This window comes from Cygnus olor, chromosome 3, assembly GCF_009769625.2.
Source record: "Cygnus olor isolate bCygOlo1 chromosome 3, bCygOlo1.pri.v2, whole genome shotgun sequence".
In the NCBI taxonomy this organism is placed as follows: domain Eukaryota; kingdom Metazoa; phylum Chordata; class Aves; order Anseriformes; family Anatidae; genus Cygnus; species Cygnus olor.
Window position 1 is genome coordinate 101,651,985 of NC_049171.1, and position 16,946 is coordinate 101,668,930.

A 16,946-nucleotide genomic window follows, 5' to 3' on the forward strand; every position below is an offset into this window, starting at 1 on the left:
AGTAGAGAGACAATGAAAAGCCCACAGCCCATGTCCTAATTACTGGAAAATAATTGCTATTATATTTTGTTCATGTACCCTGGATTCTTCTTTCACCCAAAGACACCAGTAAGGAAAAGAGTCTCATTTAGATAGTAGCTGGAGGCTTTTTGACTTTGAATATTGATGGTCTGGAATCCAAGGATACAGAGATACAAAGAGCTGCAGCCTAATGTAGCTCTTCTCTGCACACCCTTTGAAAACAACAACAACCAGCCAAACAAACAAAAACAAACAAACAAGAAAACATTGAGAAGATATGCAGAAAGAAACATGAGAAGATCCAGGAACTTCTGCCAGTTGTTCTGAAGTGATGGTGTATGGCTTAGTTTGTTCTCTTGAAATATTAAATTTTTCAGCTTCTCAACAGAACTGGAAAACAAAGAATTGACGGCATGGGAAGATGAATAGAGTGGAAAAAAATGTTTGAATTTGAACAAGATAGGAAAAATCAGTTTCATTTCTCTTCAACAAAAACTAAAAACTAATAGTTTGTTTTATATCAGATGAAATGATACGTTTGTTGGTTAGTGTACTGTACTTTTCTAGTAGAGTAGGCTAAGCACCTACACTCAGGTAGTGCTGCTGGGCTAACAAGGGATAATTTGCTAAATGGAGGCAATTCACTTTGATCATATGACTCGACACTCCAAAAGTGGTGCTTAGTAGCTGTTAGCTCTTCAAAATAAGGAAATAAAAGCTGCCTGATTCCCAATTATAAGGTCATTCCTCTTCCCAGAAGTAACAATTGTAACACTTGCATTGACTGAATTGAATTTTGATTTTTAACTACGAACTGTAATGTCCATCTTCCAGTTAAAATCTGCAGGTGGATCTTTTCCAGTTTATGTTTAAATGGTTTTAGTTTCCAAAAGAGGCAGTAGGCAAAACCTCCAGAGGGGCTTACATGTAAAATTGCATATGATGAATGTCTCTTTGAAGTTGTTGTGCACTGGTGTTAGTATTTCAGATAATCACTGGTTTTTCTCTGTTTCACAACAGGGATATTTGCTGTCAGTATGCCTTTGGAATACAACATCTTACTAAATGCAAGCAGCCCCACTCTGCTAGTGAAGCCAGCAGGTCAGGCACATTTTGCTTTTGTGGATGGCCTAGATCCCTATACCCTGTATGAGATAAGACTGCAAGCATGCCAGAATGGTAAGAGTTTTTTTAAAAGGCTCACCTCTATGACTGGAAAAAAATGGAGATTTGCCAGATAGATTCAGCTCATGAAAACAGATAAAATAATATTTCTCCATCAGAGTGAAATGTTTACCTAGTGAAAAGAAAGCCTAGCATTGAATGAAGCATTAAATATTTTTCCATGTTACATCATGAATATTTTAAATGGAGATTTTAAAAATGTATTTTAGGTAATATGTACCTTTTTATTAAAAGCTATTCGCAATAGCTTAACAATTATTGAAAATATGCATACAGAAAAAAGTGGGTTCTGTAGCTGTTCACCTGGAAGAAGTAGTAATCACAAAGACACTAGAGAAGAGCCCAAAGATTACAAAATTCCTTAAACTTAGTAGAAATTCTCAAAATCCTACTGAAATCTTTCTAAACTGATACCTTTAAACCAATTCTATTCTGACCTGCACTGGTGAAAGTCATAAGAAAGTCACTGATGGAGTTGCACTTATTTAAATGAGTATTTAATAATGAAATGAGGCACCATTTCATTGGGAGCTTCTTGACTTGACATTCATCAGCTTTCACTGTACTATCTGTTATTTCTGGTAGCTTACTTTAGAAATGCTCAGTCCTGAACTCCATCTCAAAGAAAAGTGTATGCTAATGGATGAAAAAAGCCAATTCTGTCACTGTCATCCTAGCATGTCAGTGAAATCCAAATTGGCTCCTTCTCAAATTTCTCCAAATTTTTTATTATTTTAAGCCTCTTGTACTGATATTTAATTTATTGGCCTACAGACATTCTTGCACGTTGTAAATACCATTATGAGATCCCCAAGAGTTTTGTGAGGACAGTGTAACAGTTGTGATTAGACAGACAACTTGAAAGGACATTTAAATAATTTGTTATGGAAAAGATTCCGTAACCAGTGAATATTTTAATATATTTTGTGTTTTGTTTTATTACAGATCATGAAGCGTTCTCTTGGTTTTTACTTGCTTTGGTGATTTATTGTTTTCATCCAGTAAATGTAGCCTTTGTATATCCCATTTGGAATATTTCCATTATTTTCTTGTGCTTTCCATTATTTTCTTGTTATTATTTTCTTTCATTTCCATTATTTTCTTGTGCTTTCAATTTTAAAAATTACTTTTTTTTTTTTTTTTTTTTTTTTGTCGAGGAAGAAACACTTATCTCTAAGCAAACCTCTTTTTGTAGGTGGGTGTGGAGTGGGTGGTCGCACATATTCAAGAACTGCTGAAGCACCTCCTAGCGGATTGAGTCCACCTATTGTTAAAGCAATGGGATCTGCACTCATAGAAGTGAAATGGGCACCACCTAAGAAACCAAATGGTATCATTACTAACTACTTTATTCACAGGTAAATGCTTTATCACCTCAGATTCTGTAGCTATATTGAACTGTTAATTTCTTTATTCCTTGATATATTAGGAGGTGAAAAAATGTAGAAGTATATGGTAAAGTTTGTCTTGTTTCTTGCCTTTCAAATGCTAAGGCAAGATGCTGATGTATGGATGGACAAGTTGAGAATGAGAGCTGAGACAAGAATCATATTCTACAATAACAAAAAGCAGGTGAAAATACATTTTTTAAAAAATCAAAGAAACAGGCAATAATTGAAAGAGAAATGCTCATTGTGGGTGTTTACATAGACCACTAGGTACCTTCTTCAATCCTCTCTCATAGGCAATTGAGAAATTTGGAAAGGAAGCATGAGTAATTCACTATTGTTGAGATTTTCAAACCCTAAAGTGGTTTCTGAGTTCCTAACCCAAAACAATTTTCTAAGAGGAATTATGTTCCTGTCTATGAGTAAGTAATCTGGAGTGTGATTATAGTACAGTTTCATTCTATAAAATCTTCCAGTTAAATTACAGCTATTTATGTTCCTTGGTGTTTGAACTCAGCTGCTCTGTCTAGGTGGTTGACTGACACATCCTCACTCCCTTTGAGGGGCTTCATAAACTCTGTGTGAAGATACTTCTATATAGATATTTGTGTTTAGGGAAGTATCAAAGTAGCAGAGCACTGACATCTACTGTGCCCATTGATTCTTTAAAAGCTTGCTGAAGGGTATATGAAGCTTCCTGAATAGCTTCAGAAAGTCAGAGGACATAAAACTCAAGCCACGTGTTAGAAAGGGATTTAAACTCTAAATTTCCTGGTTTTTTTTCCAACTATAAACATGTGTAGCAAATGCATGCTGGGCTGAACCTGGCCTCCCACACAGAATTTGGGACATTTTATTATATTAGAGCTCTGACTGAGAAGACAGGGAAACAAATTACATTTTGAATCAGCAGTGATAATTAATATAAATTCACTTTTGCGTTAAGCACAGTAGTCTCTAAAAATTCCTACTCTTTTGAAATACCCTTTTCTTTGCTCTTTTTTAATTGTCTCATCAAAAAATACCAAGTTCCTCCCCTTTATAAAGAGAAATAAAGTGTACGTTATAGCCTAGGACATATCTTCACTCTGTTGGTTTTGTAAATAAAGCTGATGATTACTGCTGCTATTCCATGGCAGCCATAGAACGGGAAAACAGGAAATATAATGCAGAAAGCCTGCTTCAATGAAAAATACTGTAAATTGAATTTGACAGCATTTGATGGCATTTGATTATTCTAGTCACAGCCAAACAATGATATAAAGAGTAATATGAAACAGAATGTGTTACTGCCTAGCAGACTCAAAAGCAATAAACCTTCCTCCAATGTGACACAATCACTTCACAATCATAATTGTAGCCTGTTTGATACCTCTGAGTACAGCAGAAGGGCACTGACTGACATAGATACATTTTGTTTTTTATTTAAAGTGAAATGAAAATGGCGCACTGGGGCTCCAGATACAATCGTTATATTCACCTACATAGGCATGAATCACTTGGCAGTTATTTCAGCTGAAGTTTAAATGTGCTTAGACAACAACAATATCAAATCTTTCTCAGATAGCTGAAAAAAAAATCAGAAATGGGATGTAAGTACATAGTTCTTTTTCATTTTGTAGCCACACATAGCCTTACATTGTTGTAGCAGCAAAACTGCAGTATTTCCATGGGAGGTTATGGCATGTAATTTCTTCTTCATCATGTGCCTTTTCCTTACTGCATCACTGCGAAAATAAATTCATTTGACTCAAAACCTAGAATGTTTGGGGAGCTAGTATGGGTGCAGATCCTTGCATTAAAATGTCAAGACTCATTCTTGCTACTCGAATTAATAAAAACACTGGCAAGTTCGCAGACATTTTGTCAGAAACTAGAAATTAAAATGTTAGTTTATGATAAAAGAGATGGTGACATTTTATTTTTGATTCATATAACAGTATTAAACACAGATCTGAGGCTTTTAAACTTTTGCAGCAAGGACCACGACTTAGAAGAAATTGTGAATGAGAAAAGATGTGGTCCATGAGACAATCACCTAATCTACTTCTCTTCCCATTCATCATTACATAACATCCTTGTGACAAACAGAGAAATTGCTACCCCAGAAAAAATAATATTATGGAAATAGATAATTTATTTCTTGCTGTATTTGAATAAGATATACGTCACATCAGCTAATGGAACTGTTCTCTATTGACGATCAGTATGCACTGTATAAGATGCACAAGATGACTCTTAATATTTCCTGTAAAATTATAAGGATTTGGGTTCATATCTGGCTTAAGGGAGTCTGAATTTTTGCCAGTGTCTACATCATGCTCAGCAAGATTATGTTATTTAGTACAAGTGTGTGAGTTGTAATGCAGCTCTCATTAGCTGAGCAATCCTGATGGTGAAAATGTAGCAGAAAAAAATCAACAGGCAATTTAAGACGGAGGAGATGTCTCCATGGCTGTTAACTGTTCTGACTTGCAGTGCAGAGGCTTCTAGATTGATTCTTTATGATGACTTAATTGCCTACCCTTATACCATTACCATGAGCTACACCAAAGACAGCTTCCAAGGCGTACATATTAGTAGATGGTTTAATATAAAAATCCTTATGGATGGATATGTCAATGGGTATAAGAACTCATGAAGGATTTTATTTATACCTGTAATTGATGTAATACCTAATCTAAACTAGCATGTTATATGCAGTAGTCTCAATTTCCTTTGGTACATTTTTTTATATCAATGCTTGTAAATAGGGAGAAAAAAAAAAGGGAAAAAGAAAAATATGCAAATCACATAGTAGAGATGTGTGTATAGATTGGTGTTGTAACCAAATGGCAAGTGAAGCTTGCTTTGTTTAGTTGGATATGAAGCTGGGGGAGAGGGTGAAGGTGAAGGGGGTACATTGCTGATGCTGCATTTTTTCCCCACAAAATCATTAGAGAATGTTTTACCCCAGGAATAGCAGGCACCACAAAAACCAGTACTTTTGTATTCATGCTGAAAGATAAACATGTGGAGAAGTTGACCTCCAAGACCTCAGGGATTCACTGAGTCTTCCTCCACATAAGGAAACTGAGGGGTGAGACTTGCAGTTAGTGTTGCAGTCCTCTGCATACAGCTCTATAGTCATCTGTCACAAAGAAGATTATGTTCTCTTTATATCATCTGGCTCCAATTGGCAGTGGGGCAGGGAGAATTTGCCCTTATAAAAATAACTGTATCTGAGCATCTTCAAAATGAATGTAAGCAGCAAATCAGACTATGCAGATTAAGAGGCAGCTTCTAGCTCTTGGAAATGTTATTCTCCTTTGCAGCTCATTGTACATAAGAAACACTTCCAGTTAAATGAGCAGTTGAATCTTAAATCTTAAGACGATTGAAATGATTACAGACTGTTCAACCACTTCTGTTCAAAGTTTATTCATACATGAAGATATTCTGTTTTTCAGCATCACAGATGGAACCATTTACCTAACCATAAGTTTCATTCATTAAATATTCAGCAGTAATGAGATCTAAATACTTAGCCAGACTACATTGTACAGCTTTGCTTGTGGCTGAGCTTACTGTTGGTAGCATATTTGATCTTCCAGTGTGAAAAAACTGTTTATCACAGAATTTGTAGAATTTATAAAACATAAATGTATGTATTCATTTAAGGGTCATAGTGCTTGGCCAGACAAGACAGATATTACATGAAACTTTATTGTGCTGTAATATATTCTCTATTCGCTTATCAGCAAAGATCTTTAGGCATGTTTTTGAGCACATAGGGAGAAGACTATGTATTTAGGTGCATGAAAAAGGCATAGTAGCGATTCATCGTTTGGAATTGTGTGTCTTGCGCTAAGTCATTGAACAAGATCCAAGCAATAGTTCTGCAGAGGGCTTGTACTAAAAATAACTGATGGAATTTGAGGATCAAAAGGAGATTTTGTATACCCACACTTCCAGACATCTATTTCATTTTGTTGCAAGAGAGAATTGTTTGGGAATGTTTCCTTCCAGTTCTACCTGCCATTATTCACCCAGTTCTGCCAACCAGTCCTCAGTATCAACATATCTTATAATTTGCCTGGTTTACTACTCTAGAGACATTTTACCTCAAAACACTTGTGTTTTCAAAAATGTGTTAACAATTTAAACTACACAGGGCCCATATAGCCTGCTTATCTCAGAGTTTGGCAAAAGTTCTTTCATTTCATGTAAGAAAATAATGTGCTCATACATGCCTTATATATGTATACACACAAAAGATGAATAAATAGCTGTGTACACACATGCATTCTTTATATTCTTTATGTTTGCATTTAAGTACCTGAGTATGTTTTATTACAAAGCTAAGATTGTCTATTTAAAAAAAAAATACATTGCATTTTTGTATTTTTCAAGTAACACTGGGATTGATCTAACAAAATAAAAACCAAAATTCTGCAAAATGCAGATTTTCTCTTGCCAAAAAAATGTTCTTCAGCTTCTCTGTGTGTGTGATGATGACACCTGGTAGTCAGACAAACTAATTTTACTTCTGTGAATTTGCCCTACTTGCAATAAAAGTGGCAGATAATGTAATTTGTTTTTTGTTGTTGGCAAGGAGGGTGAAAGTGCTTTTACGTTCTGCAAATGCCAAGGTTCTTGTGAAGAGTAGGGAAAATACTTAAATTCATGTGCAGTAAAGCACAACCGTCACCGAGATTTATCACAGTGTTTAAATGTAACCAACTTAATTTCACACAAACATTTTTATGCCAAGTGAAAGAATTGATTTGATAACTCTGTTTCGAAGATGAGTGCTTTCCTTTTTACATCTGTTGTAAATTATATATTAGAAGGGGCCACATTAGAAAGGGGGTGAGGCTCATCTGTAATCTCCTCTGATACTCAGAATAGCTCCAGGTCCTAAACAAGCAGACATGTAGTAGGAATGGATGCTATACGTGTGCGTGTGTGTGTATGTATACATACATGTATATACATAAAGTATTAATATTAAAATAAAAATCTATATGTGCGAAAAGCCTATATAATGAATTGTCTTTATATATCTAAGTTTGTATTTTTGTATAAGTTTGTATTTTTGAAACAAAAACACCACTGGAAAAAACACACAGTTTATTATAAAAAGCACTCCTTGTGATATTTTAATGAGTTTTTCTGGTATAGCTGCAAATTCTGCTGAGTTTATGCACAAGGGATTACTTTTTCCAGTTGCAAGAACAAATGGGATGCTTATTGTGAGCAGACTAGAATAAAAAAGTGCGCAGCTTTGGTTTTGAGGCCATGTTAGAATATTTATCCCTTGTTCACTAGGTAACATTTTTCTTTTACATTTGTGCTAATTTTCTGTAAATGAGGGATCCTCAGATGAATATCTCCATAAATAGCTTGATTTTCAGAAATGTTGAAAAGTTGCAGCCATATTGCAATTCAAGTAATTATTTAACAGCTAAAAATGGATTTCAAATTTCATGTTCTAAATTTTGAAATTCTCATACCTGATGTGTTCTATCCTGAAAGAACAATGTGGTATTATATTGCAAATCTGATACTATGGAGTGTAACAGCACACCTGTTTGCAGTGTTTTATCGTATTCTCCTAGATGAATAATGATTAAATAATTGCCTGAAAGTCTCTTCTTCACTACTCAAGCAACTGACACAGGTTCACAGAAATACATTTAAGGCACAAAGACATATAGGTAGTACCTCGTGAGTGTGTAATGTATAGAAATATGTTCTGTACTTTTGTGAGTTGCAAGCTGAACTTAGATCTCCAGGATCCATTACCATGTGACTGTTTGATTGTTTTTGATTTCATTTCAGACGTCCTGTGGGCAGTCAAGAAGAGTTGCTTTTGTTTATTTGGACTGAAGGAGCTTTGGAATTTGTTGATGCATCCGATGCTCTACAGCCTTTTACTCTCTACGAGTATCGCGTTAGAGCTCAAAATGCTGTGGGGTCAGTGGACAGCCTGTGGGCCTCAACCCAAACTCTGGAGACTTCCCCACGGGGCATGGGAGCCCCTGGGGCACAAGCAACAAGTCCATACTCAGTGCGTTTGAACTGGACCCAGCCTGTTTCTCCCAATGGTGTTATATCTCTGTATCGAGTAGTTTATCAAGAAAAGCACAGCGATCCAACATTGAGCATCCCGGCTGTTACTGCACTAACTGTGATGGTAAGAACTATACAACAAAACCAGGTTTTGGTTGTTTTTATGCTGCTTTGATCTTTGTGGTATTTTTAAAATCTCATTTAACACAGATTTAGAAAGTGGGTTTTCCCAATTGGTAGTAGGTTTTTGGTTTAAATTTTGGATTTAGCCCAGTGAAGACTGAAACATTTCACATTAATATATATTCCTTGGTAGATGCAAGTCAATTGCTCAAAAACATAAATAGGTCATGTCTTGAGGAATGCGTGTATTTAACTTTGTCTGCCTTGCTCTGAGAATACTTTGTCTGATTGTCAAAATAGTTTCATGGAATCTGCACAAAGAAGAGCAAAATCTGCTCTGCTTGTATCTAATGCTAGTTTTGTAATTCAGTTGGAATCATAAATTGAATTAATTCATTAGTAATTAAATAGTTCATAAATGCAAAGCATTTGCATGAATACACTTTTGTAAAGATTCCCCTCATAATTTGTTAGTAATATAAGCAGATCTACTTTTACTTTCATTACGCTTACATACAATAAAACATTACTTTGCACTGTTAAGATACCTTTCCCTTCAAAGGACTTTACAAACATGACCATCCATAAATATAACATTCCTATTCAGTATGTGGATGGATAGACAGGGCAGGTGGTTCCGTGAACTGACTAACATGATGCAAATCAGTGACAGAAGTGGTTGTAGTTAGTGCAGTTACCACTACTCCTCCCATCTATATATTACATCCTAGCCCTTCTACAGAAAGACAGCATATAGAGAGGGAATAGAACTGCAATGCTGTATATGAGGATAGCTACTGTATTTGGCATCCTCCCAAAAACAGTTTTTAGAAGGTGTTTCAGGTGGTTGTAATAAGGTTGGGTTTCCACAGCAGTGCCACCTCAACTCCATAAACCTAGAATTTTGTCTAAATGAAATACATAGACCATGTTAACATTGGATAATCCTGGAACTCCTCTAAATTCCTAACTAACCAATTAAGAATATTAAATAGTGTTCTGTTTGTCATTCATGTAGGATCCTAAAGAACATTCTCTGGAATACCCAGTAGTAACCTTGAAGTAACTTCCTTAGACAAATCTTGACATGAAAATGTGGGAGAAGTTTCCAACTCAGGAATCTTATGTACTTTTGTGGTCATACAGTTCCAAAACAGTTTAGTGTCTAGCTTCTTGGATGCCTAAATGGATTAAGTTTATAATATGTTCTTCTGGAAAAAAAATAATAACAACAAAAACAAACAAACAAAAACACAGGTTCTGAACTGAATGATAGAAATATGTACTTTTGGCTTCTGAAAGCCTGAAATTGTATTTCCGTTATATGGTATGCTAGCTTTTAAAGTAGATTGGAATTCTAAAGGTATTGAATTTCAGTAGGATGGTTGTATTTTGCTCCTTTGTTAAAAAAAAAAAAAAAAAAAAAAAAAAGAGAGAGAAAAAAGCACAACCATAACTGTGATGGAACACCTAAAATTTTAAATGACAGGGCTTCTACTTATACTCTGCTTCAGCAGCATGCAGTGTGTTGCTGAGCATCAGAATTGACCTGGCTAGTCATGCATTGCAGTGCCTTCTAAGCATGCCAACAACAACAGAAAATGTCCAAGATGGTTGTGTTGTGGGTAATAAAACCTACCAAAATGGCCTTTTAAATAATGTTGCCACATTGTGTTTCTTTAACAGCATCAGTTAAAGGCCTTTTAAATTAACAAGCTATTATTTACTGAATTAGTATTTTCCTGACTCCAAAATCCTTTATTTTCCCCAAACACTATCCTGAATCAAAATGTCATTCTGGCAGCGTATGTATGTCTGTTCTACTAGTGCTGCAGTGAAGCTGACTTGCATGTTTTTCATACTCTCCTTTGTCATGACTGTTTATCGATTATTAGTTTTTGCTATGCTCTTTTATTTTTAAACATTATATTACCATTTGGGGAGACATCTTTCTGCACAGCCCTTCCATCAGTTGCACTCACTTTAAGCTGTTGCAACTACATTAACTCAATAGAGTTGTTGCCAATTTATACCAAGGAGCTACGATCTGAATCCTCCCTCTTCTGTTCTGAATCTAACGGAACAGCTAAAGCTTTGAATCAAAGTTATTGACATAGAGTGCAAGGAGTTCTGTTATCAAAGATATCTTTTGGAGGTCAGGTCAATTATCCTAACAAGAGAAAACCTGGACAGCAACTTTCAAAGTTATAGTCCCTTTAAAATAGAGTTTTATCATGAAATTGCTGATATACCCTTAACTGTAGCTTTGTGAATGAGACACTTTAATTAAAATGTAATTTTATTGAAGGAACTAGCATTCCAATGATTAAACTTCTGCCCCTTTAAAATATAGCTTTCAGGGGTACTAAGCTAAATCATTTAATCTCTTAAAGCATCTCTATTGGAGCTCCCTCGTGGGATACGCCATTAGTCATTCTCTCACACAAGCTTGCATGTTACAAGCAAGACTTAAAGTATTAAGTGAGCAATGAGTTCGGTCCTTTATTTAATCTGTTAGACTCCATTCTTATCCCATTAGATTATTCCAGAGAAAAAGCAGTGCTAGAATCACGGTAGCCGATCCCACCCTTGCTGTCGTTGGTTGCAGCCCAGTTCCCTGACACAGGACATAATGCTTGCCCAAAATCCAAAGTATAAATACAATCCTGGTGGCACTGCAGGATACAAATTAAGGGCTTGCAATTGCCAGTGCAGACTGTTCTAATGTGGCAGCTTCTTTTCCATCCATTTCAAAAGCCAAATGAGAAGCATCTTCTGGGTTTTCAAACTGTTTGACAGACTTACCCAATCTACCTTCCCAAAATGTAGCTTTTCACTCTCCATTGAAGGTGCATTAATCTGTATTTGAATTAATGTGTTGAAGTTATGGCTGTCCAGTACCATAAGGTAATCGCTGATCCCTTGAAATTTTGCACTGCCTATGGAGATAAAAATGAGAACTCCGTTCTGAGAGTAAAAGCTGCTGCCACTCATACAAAGGAAGATCTCCCTGCAGCGTAAGCAGCAGATGATGTACACATGAGCCATTTTGATGGTTTGCAGTTAAAGAGTGGTGTCACCCATCTCCCTAGCTTGCTTGGCCAGGAGTGTAGTGACGGATGGTATGTGACAGCAAGTTAAACTGACATTCTGGTTTATTTGCAGAAGTCAAGTCAAGACTGGTTACAGTAGTGCAAGCTGCTTCCACAGTGTTACATTTTAGCTTCCACTGATACATTTTAACCCTCTAGAGGGAAAATGATATTTAGTGCCTTGTTGACAACACTAATGTAAGACAGATGTGTTTACAGGGGAATGGATTGACAGTAAATTCTCATTTACAGAACCCTGCAAAAAATGACTAGATTGTCAAAGCAGACATTTCCCTCTTCTGAGCATAGGACTTAAGTTTGGCAATGTAGCACCCACAGCTGATTTCATTGTAAAGCCAGTACCAGCAAATGGCAGCAAAGCATCAGAGCTGTTTAACTGTTGTATGTCAAATGTTGCTGTGAGGTCAAAATGTTTGGACTTTTCCTTGGTAGATGTATAGTGGATAGGTAATGCTGTCTCTCCCATGACAATTGTATCAAGTATTTGGTTGCTTACCATGAGCAGGAGAATTCAAACAAGCCAAGAAGATGAGTAAAAATGTAAGAATGTGGAGCTGTTAGAACGCTTGGAGAAGGAGAAGAGTAAGCAAAAAGCATCCAGAGCTAAGGGTTGTAAAGAAAAACCCTGCCTGGGTTCAGCAGTGCCCCCTGTTGTTGTTATGTAGAATTAAGGCTTTTGTGTGTCAAGCCTGCCTCAGCAGTGTGTGATGAAGAGTACAGTGTGCTTGTTACAGGATGCAAGAGAAAGGTGTGTGCATTACAGGCCTTATTCCTTGAAAATCTTACATCTCTGCCTACCTGGAAGCACTGGTCTACTCACAGTGTGTTTTGCAATATGAAGCCCTCGTGCCAAATTTATCCTACCAGGCTTTTTTGGCATACCTGTCAGCTTAGGGCGTAAAAAATTAATATGTCTCTTAGCTGATATCACTGCACCAGCAAAGCCCTTGGTTTGGATGCAGCTATGTTAACAGTTGAGAACATATGTTGGCTTACCTTACATTATTTGGGGAGATGGTATATAACTACACTGGCCAAGCTTCTCTTGGCAGATGCTTCATCTCTGCTAGGCAAATCTGTAGACATATTGCAGAATAGCAATAATAATAGAGGCCTTGGTAGGAGAATAAGGCTTTGGCTTGCATGATTTTGCTTTAATAACCAAACAATAATTTGTATATTAAATATTCAACCAGAATAAAAAATTAACAAAATAATGACCGCTTACTGTAAAGCTCTATATAACATATATTATATTGGAAATAATCGTAAGTGGCCAATACTGCCATATACACAAGGCCCTTATGCAGGATTTTACAGATCTCTGGAATGTTGCATCCAGAGTTAGCTCAATTCTATTCATCACATTCAGAAATACTTAATACTTCTGTGTGTGATCTTTCATTTCTGTATCCTCTAGTAGACCAATGAGCACTTGGCAACACTGGATGTGACATACCACATGGTTATTAACTTCCTTGTACATGGCATTATTCAGAAGTGCAATATGCAGGACTGTACATGAAAACTTCCTTATAGAAGAGGGAATGTAGACCATAGGCACTAGAAAAATATGCTGAAGAGAGAGACCAGTAAAACTTTTTTATACATTCCTGTTTCAGACACCTGGGAATTGGACTGCACTGTAAGAAAACAAGAGGAGAGTAAATGGAGGAATCCCTGCACAAGCCATAAATTCAGAATATGTGCTACTTAGCAAAGAATGAAAGCTGTAAATGATAGTGGAGGGCAAAAGTTAATTAGGCTCCTGTGCTGCTGTTAGCGAGTGGAAAGTATACCCAACTAGAAACAAGATGGCTGCTCCAGCAGTGCCCTACTACAGCCAAAAGATCAGATCCTTAGCTATGCAAGGGCTTCTGGGTTAGGGGGAAATCATACACAGATGACTAATTTTTTTATGGTTCACAGCCGATCAAAGTGAAATTCAGCAGCTGTTCAGGACAAGTGACCACTCTAACGGCTGTAATATAACCCGCTAAATAGAGAGGGAATTGCATGAGAGCAAGAGGTTAGCTGTGATTATCGGCAGGTGAGTGCTTTATTGAAGTTGAAAGACCATTAACATTGATGGAGTAATTATTTCAACTTGAAAGTAATTACCTTGATGGGTGATAACTTCTCCAGTGTTCCCAGATTTGATTGGACCAAACAATTGTGAACTCTTGAAGCCTAGAAAAATATTACAACAATACTGCAATGTTTAAATTACTGAAACCATTGTTAGAGTATTTTAATTATGCCTAATATTGGGAAAGATTTTAACTTACAACAACTGGTGACCTCTCATGTATAGAGACATTTGCTTTCTAATTCCAATGAAATGACCCACACCTACCACGTGTGTGCTGTATGTGATGGGTTTGCAAATGAATCATTTGATTTAAATGCAGTTTTTAAGACTCAGAGCCTCGTTAGCACAGTTTCAGGAAGGGCTTGTACTGGAACTGCTGTAATTGTTTTATTTGCCAGGAAAGCGCAATAGTACAGAATGCTTCCTGTGCTTTAGTCTCTAGACTAAAGCTCTGTTAAGCTTGCACAGGATGAATACAGGACAAGTGCTCCTTCACGTTGAAGGCTGATTAAAAAAAAAAAAAAAGTGTGCGAGGCAATCTGTGTCTCACAGATTCTGTTGTTTCCATGCTGCTGCAGAATATGCTGGTTTTGGCACTACAGCTCTGTTTAAATAAGCATTTGGATTGGCACTATGATGCCCCTCCAGAAACTGATTAAGTGCTTCAGTAAGCCGCACCTATCAAGACAGACATGTAGAATTGCCTAATTAGAGCAGAAAGGATGAAAGGGATTGTTGCACAACTTCACTGATTTTGAAGTACCATGGAAATAGAACTGGATGAGAACGGGGAGAGAGGAAGAGAGAGGCTCCAGCTCCAGCCACTTCTATTTATACCATCGATGCTGTAACCAAGGCCACTTCAGTGACTCCCTGGATATTTTCAGCAGCCACAGAAACATAACTTTAGACCCTGGTGGAGCTCTGCCAAGAATTAAAGAATCCTTGTGAATTAGGATGCGGGGCAGTAGGGAAAGGTTTATCTGGCATCTGTGAGGTCTTGATATGTTGTTAGGTGACTGGTGGTTGGAATTAGTGAAGGTTACAGCAAGGGAGTTTATTTCATTATAGTTTTTCTTCAATATTTTTTCCCTAATTCAGTGTGCAACATCAAGTTAACCTAACTTTGCCCTTTGAAAAAATTTTTGGACCAGAAGTAAAACCTGATAGGATTGTGTTTGTCCATGCCTAATCACACAGTCCATGTGATTTATGACTAATGTGACTCAAATACCAAACTGAAGTAGATTTTTATAAGTAATCCACAGCTGACAGATTCCACATCTCATGACAATTTTCACTGATTTGTCCAATCTTGTGTTTTCATGCCAGTACTTTTTAAACACAATAAAAAACAGAAGATAGGATCTTTCAGAAGTTATAGCTATTTCACAATCTTTGTATCTTTTTCTGTTCTTCTCACTACTTCTTCAAACATACTCTCAGCTACAACTGAATTTTTCTTTTCAGTCTGTTCTGTGAAATCAGGCTTCGATTCCCAAAAAAATAATCAAAAGTTTCTTCATTTTCTTCATGATATAAAGGATATTCTTTTTGTTGTCGTTGTTTTTAACCTTAGTTTTAGAACTGATTCTGGGTCATTCGAGTTACTAACATGTTTTTCAGTGACTACATTTAGTATCAGATTGGAGTTTAGCCTGTCCCACTTCCCAAGGGTTGTGTGCGTCAGGTGGATGACGAACTGCAAAGCGAATCTGTGGAGCCATGTGCTGATGGGCATGAGAGCGGTCTTTAGACTGCTCAAATAGCATCAGCTGCCCATGAAGTTCCTGGAGTCAGTTTATGCTGCAGAGAAAGTCAGTTGACTAGACCAGAGTGTCTAGATCAATAGGTAATTTTTTCTACAAAGAAATTAGTTCCCTATTTGGAAATATCTGGTGTATTTTATCCTTGGGTTTCTCCTTGTGCAAGATCCAGTTTTCACCCATTCCACAGGTCTTTGTGCCAAGTGAAACACGTGTGTAATTAGGTCTTCTGAGGGATATTTACAGTGTCTGACTTCAGGCATCTAATGTAGTTTGGAGCATGAACCTCCCTATAACTGTGAAACCTCCAGAACTAAGGCATGGGTGTTTACCACCTGCGGGCTGCAGCTGTTCACACTAGACTGCTTACCTCTGGTGTACTTCTGTGCTCCTAGTGGTATGTGTCAGTCCAAAGAAGGTGGTTGATTTTAAGCTGATTAATCATCTGGTCTTTCCTAACCCACTCAATGGAAGCAAGTAAGGGTAATGGGATTATACAGGTGGGCAGATTTAAAAGATGGTATCCTGTGACAGAAAGGTGGTGTTGGGCAGCAGTCTGGAAGTGGTGAAATTAATCTGTGCAGCTGCAGTGATAAGAGAATAGGTGACCCCATGACAAAGCCTAAACATAGATGCCTAAAATGAGATTGTATATATGCTCCATATTCTGTTTCTCTATATAGGTGCTTTTTATATGTGCTTTCAATTTATGCTTTTCTTTATGATGTGTTTCTGTATGTCTTGTATTTGAGTTGTGAAAGTGAGAACAAGCTTATCAGGTGCTCTAGAAAAACACTACTGGTAGGGTGTTTTTTAATCTGTAAAGTTAAAGTAAACTGAACACGCCCACAAACTGTCACCTTTTAAAGTATAATTTGATAAGAAGATATAAGGGATATATTCTTCCCTCTGTGCCATGTTGTGTTTGACTGCACTAAATTGCTTTAAAAATAAGGTTTTGGTAAGCTGCAGATGCTTTTTCATATATAAGTAGGAAATAAAAATGGAGAAGGAAATTTGCTGGGAGTATGTACAACTGTTTTTCAGATTAGATATGTGTTTAAAGACCCTTCATTGGATTTGTCTAGATTTTAATTCACGTTTAACCAACATTCTTAAGTGGAAATATCAGACAATTCCAAGGTAACTCTCTGTTGGTAAAGTCATAGGGCAGCTTCCTAAAATCCCCAGGGTCATGTCCAAC

The 16,946-nt window shown here is 36.8% G+C and overlaps 1 protein-coding gene across 1 annotated transcript in view; it reads left to right on the plus strand.

The window, feature by feature from the left end:
• The window catches only part of USH2A (usherin), a 420,079-nt gene that overhangs the window by 357,388 nt on the left and 45,745 nt on the right, over positions 1-16,946 (plus strand). Inside the window, 3 exon segments of the mRNA XM_040551919.1 lie at positions 1,042-1,200; positions 2,402-2,564; positions 8,418-8,772. Coding sequence (XP_040407853.1) covers positions 1,042-1,200; positions 2,402-2,564; positions 8,418-8,772 — 677 coding nt within the window.